Source organism: Babylonia areolata, chromosome 5 (assembly GCF_041734735.1).
Source record: "Babylonia areolata isolate BAREFJ2019XMU chromosome 5, ASM4173473v1, whole genome shotgun sequence".
In the NCBI taxonomy this organism is placed as follows: Eukaryota; Metazoa; Mollusca; class Gastropoda; order Neogastropoda; family Buccinidae; genus Babylonia; species Babylonia areolata.
The window spans coordinates 43,018,935-43,034,022 of NC_134880.1; the positions used below are offsets into that span (position 1 = coordinate 43,018,935).

General features: G+C 39.4%; 1 protein-coding gene across 1 annotated transcript; it reads right to left on the reverse strand.

Moving 5' to 3' along the window:
* Positions 1–2,977: 2,977 nt before the first annotated feature.
* Positions 2,978–14,201, reverse strand: LOC143282484 (uncharacterized). The gene is made up of 7 exons (XM_076588145.1): positions 14,108–14,201; positions 12,039–12,127; positions 10,449–10,521; positions 9,500–9,571; positions 6,371–7,554; positions 4,640–4,872; positions 2,978–3,665 (listed from the first exon to the last, which is right to left on the reverse strand). The coding sequence occupies exons 1-7, from the start codon at positions 14,198–14,200 to the stop codon at positions 3,517–3,519; spliced, it is 1,893 nt and encodes a 630-aa protein (XP_076444260.1). The 5' UTR covers position 14,201; the 3' UTR covers positions 2,978–3,516.
* Between the last annotated feature and the right edge of the window lie 887 nt (positions 14,202–15,088).

A 15,088-nucleotide genomic window follows, 5' to 3' on the forward strand; every position in this document is an offset into this window, starting at 1 on the left:
GTTAGGGAGGGTTATGTTGCTAAGCCGGTTTTAGAGATGCTTACTTCATTATGTTTAGGTGGCTTTACATTGAGAAGCGTACTTGGCTACGTTTGTAGGGCTTTATTTCTTTACCTTTAGAGGGTTTGCTTACTTCTGCGTTGAGGGTGGTTTACTTCATTACGGTTAAGATGGGCTTATTTTTCTGCGTTCAGGGGAGATAACATTTCTACCTTGAGATGGGTTTTCATAGCAAAGTTTTTTTGGGTTAGTTTCGGGCGGCTTTCTTCTACGTTTAAGGTGGTTAACTGTATTATGGATTGGAGAGGTTTATTTTCTAGGTTTGACAAAAGTTCATGTTTCAGATGACCCTACTTTGCCACGGTTAAAGAAGACTTATATCGTTTCGTTTTAGATATGTTTCATTACGTTTGCTGGGCTTGGTACGACTACATTTCAGTTGAGGGCGTTATCTTGCTACTTTTATGGGGTTTCATTTTCCAACGTTTAGAGTTGTTGGTTGACTTAAACTTTCAGTGTGGCTTACTACTCTACAGTTTAAAGGGGTTTACTTTTGTACATTTCGAGGGGATTACATTTCTGCGTTTTGAGGGGTTTATTTCATTACTTGTAGTGGGGATGGTTTATGTCCACGTGTTTGGCGGTATTAAGTGCTGTGTTTTTAGGGGGTTATTTTCTGGGATTAGAAAAAGAAATCCACTAAGTTTTAGTACAGTTTACTTCACAACGTTTTAGAAGGCTTTAGTTTGCTACGGTTTGCATGTATAGGGAGCTAGTTGGCTACGTTTGTAAGACTATTTTACCTACCTTTAGAGCTGAGATTGGTTTACTTCAATACAGTTTAGAGGGGCTTACTCTTCTTCGTTTAGAGGAGATTACATTTCTACCTTTAGATGGGTTTACTTCGCTACGGTTAGAGAGGTCCGTTTATTTCCATGTTTAGGGTAGTTAACAGTGCAACATGTGAGAATGATTTATTTTCTAAGTTTAGACAGGTTTGCCCTACTGTGTTTTGATACGAGTTACTCCACTATTTTTTGGACTGAAGGCTTCAGCTTGCTGCGGATTTGGTTGGATTACATCGCTACCTGTTTGGAGACTTTTGCTTCTTCTTATTTGTCCATGTCTAGAAAGGCTGGTCTACTTCAACGTTTATGGCATTTTACTTACTTTAAGGGTGGTTACTTTTTTACGTTTACAGGTGATCATCTCTACGTTTAGAGCGGCTACTTCGCTGCGTCTAGACGGTTTGTTTCACAACAGTACAGAGGGGTTTGTTTGTTTTGTTTTGTTTTTTTACGTTCAGAGATCGCATTTCAACGCATAGAGCGGTTTGCTTCGCTACGGTCAGAGGAGTTGCTTTACTTCTACGTTTTGGGTATTCCACTTTCACACGGGGTATAGGGGACTCAGTTTTTAACGTTTTCAGCTTTTGCTGAAAGAAGAGAGAGTCGAGCAGATGTACCCACGGCCCTTGGGGCATGCCAGGGATGGAGATCGCGCTTCGTTTACGTTATCTGTGCGTGCGCGCACGTGTGTGTGTGTGTGTGTGTGACACACACAGACACATATATGTACACTGACAGGTGTGATGGACAAAGTAAAAACTCAGTCACAAATTTTGGGTACGTGGGGTGGCCCCAATGGGGCAAGTAGTGGTTTTTCCTGACCTATCATGTTTGTAAATGACCTGCTGATTTTGTGGTGAATCGGTCAAATGACCCATGGTGTCCTGAACGAAACTTAAACTCTGTGCTATCCCCATACTAAATTAAAAACTTTTTTTTTTTGTTTGTTGTCATTGCTTTGTTTTTATGAAACAGTGACATAAGTCTCATCTGAAACAGTGACGTAAGTGGAGTGGATGGCCTAGAGTAACGCGTCCGCCTTGGAAGCAAGAGAATCTGAGCGTGCTGGTTAGAATCACGGCTCAGCCGCCTTCACTAGACCTTGAGTTGTGGTCTAGACGCTAGTTATTTGGATTAGACAATAAACCAAGGTCCCATGTATAGCATGTACTTAGCGCACGTAAAAGAACCCACGGCAACAAAAGGGTTGTTCCTGGCAAAATTCTGTCGAAAAATCCATTTCGATAGGAAAAACAAATAAAACTGCATGCAGGAAAAAATACAAAAAAAAAAAAAAGGGGTGGCATTGTAGTGTAGCGACGTACTCTCCCTGGGGAGAGCAGCCAAAATTCCACACAGAGAAATCTGTGGTGGTAAAAAATACAAATCTGTGGGCTGAGACTGGCCCAGTGTGTAGCTGGTTCAATCTTTCTGTATCTGTAATATATTCAGGTCAGCCAGAGTGCATCATGGCTCAGCACATATATGTGTCCGATTTAATCTTTCTGTATCTGTAATATTTACGTAACTCAGAATATCTCAAAGCAGAGGAAACAGAATTGTGTGAATATTGTTGTCACAGTAAAGGTATAAAGTTCACCAATATGGTGAGTCAGCATGGATAGTAGTTTACAGCAAATTTGTTGATTTATTAACTTCGTTGATTTATTATTTCTTAACTTTGTTTTTAAAAATTGTTGATTCATTTACTTGGTATTTTACTTTTCTGGTCTCAACTCTAAAGTGAGAAAGAGAGTCTTTTTTAACTAGTGTCAAAAGTGTGCTAAATGTTGTGAGATGTATATTTAATATAAGATTTTTATTTTACTGTATTTTTTAAAAAACCTTTACATTCATATTGTATGTCTTTTGCCAATTTCACTTATTTTGTTCATGTAATCATTTGAATGTTCTGACCAATATGAACCATGATGTTAAATGTTTTTCAATGTGCTAAAATGAAAATCAAAATTAAAAAAGGGAATTACAAAGGCTTAAACCCCAGTTGAACAGGCTCAGAGATTTGTATATTTTGCTCTGTTTGCTTCCATTTCTGACATGCATTCATTCACATTCACAATCTTTTGTATCATTGGCACATGAAAAAAAAGGAACTCAAGAAGTGATATCAACAACCATTTTATTAAGTGGCACAGCACAATCATTGCTGATTTTTTTTTTAAAACTGATTTCAACTGTATCATCCAGCACAACACAATCACCATTTTGCCACACAAGTTTTTGACATTTTTCTCCTCTTCGGGAGTCACAGGAGAAAGAAAACTTAAAATGGAATCAGCTGCCACATGGATCAGATTTATTCTGTGGGAAGGAGCATGAACAAGTATCGACATATAATACACAGATTAATCAACCACATTCTCCTCCAACTGATCATCTCTTAAATTCACTTTCTTCATTACCTATCATTCACTGATTCATCTCCCTCGTTCACCCACAATCTCTTATCACCCTAACTTTTCTTTCTTCAACAATTCTTCATTTATTAATTTGTACAAAAACATTGTTTTTCTCTTCTCTGTCTCCCAACTAATTCCTCTCTTTCTCTCTTCAATCTGATCACCATTCTTCTCCATTTATTCATTTATTCATCATTCACTAGTGAATCCATCCCTTTCCTATCTTTCTGTCCTCCTCCCCTCTTTCTCTAGTCATCATCAAATTTAATGTGTTTGCCACTGAAGGAGGCCGTTTGTTCCAACATCTTCCGCTTTCTGCTGGCATCCCAGGAGGGGTGGGAGGTCGGGTCCTCAACTTTGGGGCCGCTGTCCCCTCCTCTCTTCTTCCCACGTGACCCTGTCACACATTGATTGATTCACTGATTAACTGATATCATATAGTGCATATACTTGGTCAGAGACCAAGCTCTAACTCGTCTGAGTGCTTTATAAACAAAGTCATTTGTGTCGTCTGACTGCCTACCTTGGAAGAGCAGACTGACAGCTGTCTTTTGGTGCTCTTCATTCATTTCCTGTGTCATTCAGTTAGGCTTCAGTCACTCACACATGCACACACGCACATGTATACACACACACATGAATTATCGTGGATTTTATACATCAACAACCTTCACCAGTCAGGTCACTGTTGTGCTTCTGAACCACAGTAACCCAGTGCATCTTCTTCATCCACCGTTTGGTAATTAACAGTCAATCCCAAAATCTTTTGTACTTCTGTCCCAACTGATTGACAAGGGTCTTAAGAAAAAACAACAACAAATCAACGTGAGACACAACACAAGCTGTTTTGTATGACTATGATCTGATTAAACACACATCACTCCATGATAACTAGATACAACAGTCTTCATACTCATCACAAAATTTCTTGTCATCATCATATCCATCAACGAATATCTTCATACAATATCAGCACAGTTCACGTTACCATCATATTGATCACTCTCACATTTCATTATTTTCATTATTTCAGTTATCACCATGAACTTTCAGCGATCATCCACATGAACATTTTCATCCACTGACATTACACAGCCAATTGAAAAAAACAAACAAATTTTCACGGTTATACCTGACAGACAAAAAATTGTCATGAAATACACATGGGAGTAGCAGCTTACAGAAGTAGACAGAGAATATCATACCCTTGATCTTAGAAACAGGCAATTATTTTGTCTGATGATTATCAAAATCATGCTTCTGAGTCAGGGAAATGATAGATACACAGCAATCAGATTTGAGGGGAAAAAAACATGAAACAGAATGACTGCAGCTGGTATCTGAGATTACAGATGTAAATTGTGAACTTACCATGCTCTAAGGACGATTTCTCTTTATGGCCATGACCACTGAAATTGTCTCTACGACCTTGACCTCTGAAGGGTTTGGGGCCGCTGCCCTCACTTCTACGGCTTTTGTCATGGCCCTGTGAACCTCGACCTCTGCCTCTAAAAGCACCACCTTGATCTTGATCTCTGCGACCTCTGGAAGAACCTCCCCTGGCTGAAAATGTCCCTCTGCCTCGTAGACCATCTCTGTGCCCCCTGCAATCAGACGTCCATCAGTTTCACTTTCAAAGAGGAGTCCAAGCACACAGACTGACTGGTGATCTAAATACATAACACCACATCTGCTAAAAAGAAATAATAAAAATGTTTAAAACAGGAAGACCTGTGCACAGACCCAATGCACTGGCCAAGCCTTGACAAGTTACCATTTTCTAAAATTATATACATGTGTATAATGAAACGAACTGAAATGAATACAGCCAAACATGTCCTCAACTATACAGAAATTAGTATGAATATGAATTAGCTGTTCAGTTTTTGTGGGGTTTTTAATAAATAAAAATAATGTATTTTTATAAATCAGCATATATCTAATAAAATCAAGTCCAGTTCTTCTGAAGTTCTGTCTAGTGACAGAACAATGAATGACTGAAGAAATGACTAAGAAATAAGTAATGAAACTTAAGACCTTTACATCAATCCATTAATGGATGCTAACAAATCAGCCATGAAACCTGTGTTAACAAAAAGAAAACAACAGAACAAAAACTGCTACAACACAAACATTTAAAAGTGAATTAAGACGTAATCTGTCTTAATCACTGTAACTATCCTTTCATTAAAAAACAAACAAAAAAAAAACAAAAACAAAAAAAAACAAACAAACAAATACAGCAAATTAGAGACTCTCTCCACACACATACACACACACATACACAGATTGCATATTACACATTCAATGTCAAAGGTTGCTGGCATGTAGAACAAAATACCATACAGAAAAAGACAAGAGAAAAACCATGTATTCTTGATCCTTACTTTCGTAAAGAAAAAAAAAAGCCCAACAGACAACCCTAAAATTTACCTGCCCTTCCTCTGTCAAAAACACACACTGGACAACGCCAAAAGTTACCTGCCCCTTCCTCTCAAAAAGAACAACGGACAACCCCAAAACTTACCTGCCTCTTCCTCGGTCAAAAAAGCACAACAGACAGCCCTAAAACTTACCTGCCCCTTCCTCTGTCAAAAAGCACAACAGACAACCCTAAAACATACCTGCCCCTTCCTCTGTCAAAAAACAACTGTCAACCCTAAAAATGACTGGCCTCTTCCTCTGTCAAAAAGAACAACAGACAGCCTTAAAACTTACCTGCCTCTTCCTCTGTCAAAAAGCCCAACAGACAACCCTAAAACTTACCTGCCCCTTCCTCTGTCAAAAAGCCCAACAGACAACCCTAAAACTTACCTGCCCCTTCCTCTGTCAAAAAGCCCAACAGACAACACTAAAACTTACCTGCCCTTCCTCTGTCAAAAAGAACAACAGACAACCCTAAAACTTACCTGCCTCTTCCTCTGTCAAAAAGCCCAACAGACAACCCTAAAATGTACCAGCCCCTTCCTCTGTCAAAAAACCCAAAAGACAACCATAAAACTGACCTGCCTCTTCCTCTTTCAAAAAGAACAACACACAGCCCTAAAACTTACCTGCTCCTTCCTCTGTCAAAAAGCCCAACAGACAAACTTAAAAACTTACCTGCCCCTTCCTCTGCCCCTTTCTCTGTGATCTCCATCACCCCTCAGCCATCGGTCATCCTCATCCTGCCCCTCTGGATGCGTCCACGAGTGTCCTCCCTTGCCTCTCCAGGCCTGGGAGTGGCCTCCCCTGCCTCTCCCCGCCCGTGAGTAGCCTCCCCTGAACTCTGAATAGGACCCCATTCTCTCAACAGTCTCTTGCTCAATCCAATGATGGGGTTGGTCAGCATCGTCCGCTGGGTCCCCCATGAAGAACGGGTCCTCCACCAGAGAAGAGGTGGGGGGGGCTTTCGTCAGCAGCGACAACGCTTTGGACCCACTGGTCAACTTGTCACTGTCGTCTCCATCATCGCTACTGTCTCTGTCATTGTCACCGTCACTCTCATTTTGTGCATCGTCATCTGCGCTGTCACTGTCAGTGTCTGAGTCTTCTTCGTTATCGCTGTCATGTTTGTCGGTTTTGTCTTCACTGTCATCATCTGTGTCATCATCATTGCTGTTTTTATCACTATCATCATCTTCAGCTTGGCTGTCTGTTTCCACAGCATCATCATCACTGTCTCGCTCTGTCTTGCTCACATCATCATCACCACGGTCACGGTCTAAGTCAGCACCCTGACTGTTTGTGCTGCTGTGTGCATTAATGGCCACATCAGAATCACCGTCACCGTCACGAGTGTTCAACGCATCATTGTCACTACTGCTGTCCACGTCTGCATCATCGTTTTCCTGTGACGAGTCAGCCGAGTCATCAGTAAGCGCGCCATCGCTTCCCCCATGCAGTGATGTGGTTCTGGCATCCTTGTGTTTGTCAGTCCTTTCACTGCTGTGCTCTGTCTCTCCTCTTCCCTGCTTCTTGCTGGTCCCTGCACTGGCCTGTCCACTGTCTCTGTCAGTCAGCGTGCTGGCAGTGTCCTGTCCATGGGTCAACGCTGACCCAGGCTTGTCCTGACCCGCCGCCTGTCCTGCCGTTCCATCCAGAGGATACACAAACTTGCTCCCCTTCCTGGAAGCCCTCTCCTTCTGCTCTCTGGTGCGGAAGCGGCGGCCCGTCTGTTTGGTGGTCAGGTAGGCTGCCAGCTCCTCCCAGTCGTCATGTGCTATGCGAAAGGCCTTGACCTTGTTTGCCAGGAGCTGGTGCTCGGACAGACGCAGTAGGCTGCGGGCTTCGGCGCTGACAGAGGGCTGAGCGTGAAACAGAATAAAAAGTATTATGAATCCTTTTTAAATTTTTTTTTCTCGCAAAAACATTCACTTTTCTGTCATACATGTAAGTCATGTTTAACACCTTCAGTGCTAGGGGGAAAACAGTAGAAAGTGGTGTTTCAAGTCATAAAACAATATCCAAAGCAATAAGCCTAAAACTGAGAAAATGGTCTGGTGATATACCACTCTAGATAAACTGTATGAATTTTCAGCCTTCCAGAGTTATTTCCCTTTTTCTGAAGGTGTCATCAGTGAAAAAAGCAAAGAGTACAAAACGAAATCACACATACACACTTTCACATACATAAAAAACAACAACAATAAATCCTAATTCAAAAATCGTTTCCACTGCACCAACTTCTCTTCAACCCAGAGAAAAACAAGCGTTCACAGTTAGGGAGTTCTTATGTGTTGTCGTCCTCTTTGACAGAATTCAGCAAAAATGTTACAGTCCTCTTCAATAGTGTTCAGCATTGTATTACAGTTCTATTCAATAGTGTTCAGCATTGCATTACAGTTCTATTCATTAGTATTCAACAATATGTTACAGTTCTATTCATTAATGTTCAACAATATGTTACAGTTCTATTCATCAGTGTTCAGCAATATGTTCAACAATATATTACAGTTCTATTCATTAGTATTCAGCAATATGTTACAGTTCTATTCATTAGTGTTCAGCAATATGTTACAGTTCTATTCATTAGTGTTCAGCAATATGTTACAGTTCTCTTCATTAGTGTTCAGCAGTATGTTACAGTTCTCTTTATTAGTGTTCCACAGTATGTTTCAATTTTCTTCATAAGTGTTCAACAATATGTTACAGATCTCTTCTTAAGTGTTCAATAATATGTTACAGTTCCCTTCATGTGTGTTCAACAATATGCTACAGTTCTCTTCATTAGTGCTCAACAGTTGTTACAATTTTCTTCATAACTCATTAACTGTTCAACTGTTACAGTTCTCTTCATTAATGTTCAACAATATGTTACAGTTCTCTTCATTAGAGTTCAAAAATATGTTATAGTTCCCTTAAATAGTGCTAAAAAAATATGTTACAGTTCTCTTCAATGGTGCTCAACAATATGTTACAATTTTCTTCATAAGTGTTCAATTGTGACAGTTCTCTCCATCAGTGTTCAACAGTATGTTTCAGTTCTCTTCATTAGTGTTCAACAATATGTTACAATTCATAAATGTTCAACAGTATGTTACAGTTCTGTCCACTAGTGTTCAACAGTATGTTACAGTTCATAAATGTTCAACAGTATGTTACAGTTCATGAATGTCCAACAGTATGTTACTGTTCATAAATGTTCAACAATATGTTACAGTTCATAATGTTCAACAGTATGTTACAGTTCTCTCATTTGTGTTCAACAATATGTTACACTTCTCCTCATTAATGACAGGGGCAAAGGAAAAGGTTGGAGGCCTATGCTGAAGCTGAGGAAGACACAGCACTGAAGCGATCAAGGGATGAAGATTCCACAAGCTGAACATTGTGTGCGGTACATAACACATATGCAATCATCCATTTCCTAAGGTAAAAACAAAAGGAGACGAAAAAAAGAACAAACAAAGAAAACAATCACATTTTTCCGGTATTCAATGCTGAAAAGCTTGCTTATGCACTCTAATCAATGGATCAGAGAATACAAAGGATATCAAATTTTTTTTTTTTAAACAATGCCGTTGTGTTTAATATTTGTAAAAATATTAAGTGGGATGACAAAGAGAGACAACAGAGACAGACATACTAAATGACCCAGTCTGAATCAGTTGTATGTGCTCATTGGCCATACTGCACATATTCGTGAATGAAAAAAAGTATAAACGTTAAGACTCCCATCACCTTCACCTTGTGGTGAACAGAAAATAAACCACAAAGAAGAAGAGACAGACTGATAGAGAGTGGACAGACCTGTTTACAAACATCATCAAAGGTGGTTTTGTTGGCCAGGGCAAACTTGGTGACACTGTCTGCATTAAGTTCCTGCAGGACACACACACACACAGGAACATTACCACTCCGCCCGGTGCTGCTCTCTCACTCTCCATCACCTCTGTTATTGAGTTAATATGCATGTGTGTGGGTGTGTGCATGAGTGAGAGTGTGTACATGCATGTTTGCTTATGTGCATGTATGTACATGTGTTTGTACTATGTGAGTATGTAAGTCTTTGTAATTGTAGTGTGATTCACTGTGGTGTGTGAGGGAGAGGTTTTGTGGGGGGACGAGAGGAGCTTGTGTATACAAGCATTTCATGATGTGTGTGTGTGTGTGTGTGTGTGTGTGTGTGTGTGTGTGTGTGTGACTGTATGAGTGTGTATGAATGCGTTTGTGTGAGCGTGCATGTCAGCATGTGAGTTACGAAAGTTTGAGGGTGTGTGTGTGTGACTGTGAGGTAAAACATCATTCCAACAAACAAAAGAGAAAAGTCACTGATGAATACAAGTACAGCAGGACAACTTGTGAATGCATATAACCAATTCTGATTGGGCAAGTGCGAATACCCATTCACACCTAATGTGAATCAGTCATATGCACATACTAGCTGTACTGCATACTGATGCAATCATGAGTGCATGCACAAACACACACTCATGCAACTATAGATAGCACACACACACGCTCATGTACATGGCAAGATTCCATCACCAACAAAAACATGATCTTGTAGGTCAGAAATCATTAAACATTCTCATTTGTACAGATAATTTCTTCATCTCAAGTAAGTGATGCTAGTTTTTCAGGAAAGATTTACTTTTAGTTTTATCTCTCTCATTCACTGCATTTGTAGCTTATGATCAACATGGCAACAGAGGGAGGCAGAGAAAGACATAGACACAGATGGAGACAAAAATCTTACCTTGATGGCAAAGATTTCATCCAGCATCCTCTGGGCTTTGCGGAGGTTTTTCTCTTTTTGTTGCTCTGTGCCTCTGCAACAGTCAAACTTCATCAGTAGGTGAGTATCTCAATGCCAGTTCCAGTTTATCATAGGTGAGTATCTCAATGCCAGTTCCAGTTTATCAACAGAGGTGTATGTCAGAGTGTCTTGTTTTAGTCACAAGTGGCTTGTTTTAGTCAACAGCCTTTGTGGATTTTTATCTAATTTTAATATCTCTTCATGGTGTTCATGATATATCCCATGTTTGTGTTCATAATAAGCCTGCAATTGCACAAGTTAATTTTCATGCAGATTAATAAAGTATTTTTGATTTGATTTGAGGTATAAAAGATATCAGTTCCACTTTCTCAACAGGTGAATACTTCTCTAATAATACTGACTATAATATTACTAGATATCAGTTTCATTTGTTTAACAGTAAAATAATAGTGATAAGAAACTCTAGTGAGAGCTGGACAACACAAGGTCTTCAGATTAAGAAGCCCCCCTCAGTAAAGTGTTTCAGCCCTAAACTCCATACACTCTAAGGGGGCCGGGTCATGACTCCTGGATGCCCTTGTATTGCCGCATTTTAATTTTAGTATCAACAGAATTACCTCCGTACAAGTTCAACTATACAGACCCTCATGGAGTCAGTCCATTTATAACCCAATTCATTTGCAGCAATAATAACACAGTAACAGTAACAATTAACTTTCACATTACCTCAGTACCAGCTTCACCTTACTTTATAAAAATGTTATATCTTGACAATATGTTTCATCATGACACACAGCAAAACAAAGCATCTGCGTGTTAACAAACAGCAGTCACAAGTAACTGTAAACAAATATCAATGACTTAGCTGTCACATTCAAATTTCAACTGTAAATACATGGCATAACCTCAGTGCTGTAAAACGTAATTAACTTTTTAGCATTTTCCTAAGCCAACACTTATTCCACAGACTTAGGAAAATGCTTTTAACACCAACTGACCAAGCATGTAAAGATCACACATGCAACCCAGCCCTGGTCATAACTAACACCCATTTTATTTGTAACACTAAAAGTCAGGCTTTCTGAACTGGTCAACAAATGCTACAATAGTTGTATGCCATCTGTACTATCAACACTTTTGTTTTCATTCACCCCTGAAGATTTCCATACAGTCAACACTTTGTTTTCATTCATCCCTCACCCCTAGAGCTTTCTCTACTGTCAGCATTTTGTTTTCATACACCCTGAAAGCTTTCCTGTCAACACATTGTTTGCACTCATCCCTAGAGTTTTCCCTACTCTCAACACTTTGTTTTTGTCATTTTAACAAATGTTTCAATTATAAATCAAATGATAACTGATGAGATTTGACAAATCAAATTTGTATTTTTTAATGAGACTGCAATGTAATTTCCCAGACCATGAAGTAATATATTTCAACTCTGTCATTACTGTTTTGCTGAATCTGTACATAATGACATAGATCTATAAGCAACCAGTATGATGCCTGCATTTGTGTGCCACTGTAGGGTGTTAACTGCACCACATTAATGCAAAGAGTGAAACTTACTTCTTGGTTTTCAGTTTCTGGATCATCCTAGACAACTTGTGGATGACTTGTACCTTGGCAGCTTTCACCACACTCCTCATGTTGACCACCTGTAACACACCCATCTGCCTTTAGTTTACCTACTCTTTACCACTAGATGAACATTTCCATCATTGGAATACAAAGAGAATATGGTATGTAGTATTACAATATAAATTACGCTCATAAAATAAAATGAACGAAATGAATCTGATGGCCTGAAATGGAACGACCATGTCACACACACCACCTTGGCTAAAGCTCCCTGCAATGGATTCTATACCACTGTCCCATGCATTGCAAAAGAACAGCATGCATCACCCTTGTCAGATCCATCACTGAGCATGGGGCAACTGTATCAATGTATGGTTCACATACCATCAAAACGACATTGACTAACTAGAATGTGTCCAACATCATCCTGCCCGCTTCATAGCAGGGGACTACTGCTCATGAGAAAGGGACAGTATGACAACCATACTGCAGGGCCTCCAGCTCCAGAGCCTCCAAGACAGATGTCCAGACCTAAGGCTGACCTATACTCAAGTGGCTGAGGGGTCAGTGGCAGCACTGCCACCAGAGAGGTATTTAAAACTAGCATTGTGCACAGCCTTCTGTTTTATCCTACTCTCACCCTTTCTCCCAAGTTTGACTGGAAAATTAGACTAAGTGTCTAGCCATTCAAAAGAGATGATAAACCAAGGTCCAATGTGCAGCACACACTTGAAGCACTAAAATAGAACCCATAGCAACAAGTGTTGTTCTCTGGCAAAATTTTGTAGGAGAAATCCACTCTGATACATGCACAAATATATTACTTTATATATACATATGCACTCAAGGCCTAAGATAAGATAAGATAAAATAAGATAAGATAAGAATGACTTTATTATCTCATTCAGAGAAATGACAACAGGTGTGGCAAATCAAATATATATAGAGTGATAGACAATATGACTTATAAGAATCAATAACACATAATACATTAATATAAAAACTATTGCATATAATCACTTAATTAAAAATGTTGCAATTAATCATTATGCAAACACAGAAATACATCAAGGCTAAAACTGTATGTATTACATTGCGCATTCATTAAGATGAGATAAGAAACTTTATTATTACATATTAATTATCAGTATAAGTACATCAAAAGACATGTACATTGCACAATTTCCTATTGCACATTCATCCTGCACACTGTCACACACATCTGAGTAAATGATTATCTAAGAAATTTAAACAAAGCGCAATCTATCATGCATGCACTTTCACAAGTACCCGCATGCAAGCGCAGGCAGGCAGGCAGGCAGGCAGGCACATACACATACACACACACACAATACATACACACACATATTATGACATACACACGTACATAGTTCTCAGGAATTTAAAAGATGAATTGAACGTGGTATAAAGGTCTTCTGAGCCCTGGATTTTATTAAAGGTAAAACGCCAAAATGCACTGGGTTATGCTGCTGGTCAGGCATCTGCCTAGCAGATGTGGTGTAGTGTATGGATTTGTCCGAATGCAGTGAGGCCTGCTTGAGAAACTGAAACTGTACAGCCTAAATTAGTAAATCAAAATGCTGCAGTGACTGTATCACATGAGACATCAGGATCAGGACAAATACATTGCTGGGGCCAATTTGTAATCTTGAATCAAATGATCAGCAATTAACAATAGCTGTTGTTTTGTGGTGCCACCATCCAGTACTGAGCAATATATATAGGAACTTAGTTTTTTAAATAAGAACAGTGGAGTGGAACAATCTATCTGACGACTTTAAATCATCACCACTGGTTCTACTCCTGTGCGCAACCCCCGCCCCCTCTCCCCAGATGCAGTTATAGTCAATCTTGGCTTCAGCAATATACTAATCGAAATCCAGATCCAGAGAAAAAAAAAAGTTTGGTTAGGACTTTTCTATCACGTGCCGTCGGTGTCACTGCACTTCCAAACAGTCAAAGATATTCAAGATCGGTTAAGTTTTCAATGAAACGAATGTGGCAGAAAAGGAATAAATGGAAACTAGTATTGTTACCGTATTGTTCAATGCAACGAGGTCTATAGTTGCTTCTTTCGCAGTGTCAAGTTTCCTCAGCTGTTTTTCCATGTTGACAGCCATTTTGCCCATGTGCGTTGCCATAAACCCAATTCAATGCTGTTTACGACGTTCAAGTAAATCATCAATGTACTGAAAAAAAATTTTTGAAGTAAAAAAACTTCATCACTGACTTTTGTATCTAAATCATTACAGTGAAAGTATATTCTCGGACACAAACACATTAAGGGTTTGTTACGACAATGCAAAATACCACAGAATGATCATGAAAGCTATATACACAACAGACATGCAATTGTCCAACGACCTTATCTGGCAATCATTGGATACATGTCTGAAATTGGTCAGGTTTGTTGCTGGTTTCGTGGGTTGTAGAAATATTGTAATAGTCAGGATAGACACAATTGTCGGATGCTATTCGTACACAATGGAAAATACTAATTTGTAGTCAGCAACAACTTTGACTGTTTACTTACGCACATTATAGCCAACAACGCGCCGTATATATGTGTTATTTTTTCATGTGCAGAGGTGTGTATAGATCTATGCACTAGTGTATATGTATTGTTTCATGTGGGGCGCTTAGAGCCCATTATATGGGGAGTTTGCGCTACATAACCGCCATATATTACACACACACACACACACACACACACACACACACACACACACACACACTCACACACACACACACACACACACACACACACACACACACATATATATATATATATATATCATTTATATATTCTTAGCTTGTAATATTTTATATTTTCTTCGTGAAGGTTTTTTTTTTTAAGAGGCAGCAGAGGTAAAGTGGATTTGTGGAATGATCATCAAAAATTGGTTTGCTTCCAGCTGAGAGCGGATTCAGTGCAATATGATGCAGGGTCGGGCTTCAGTCGCGCTTGCTGGCTAGGTTTCAACTCGACAGTGTAACTCTGCCTTTACTCTGATGAC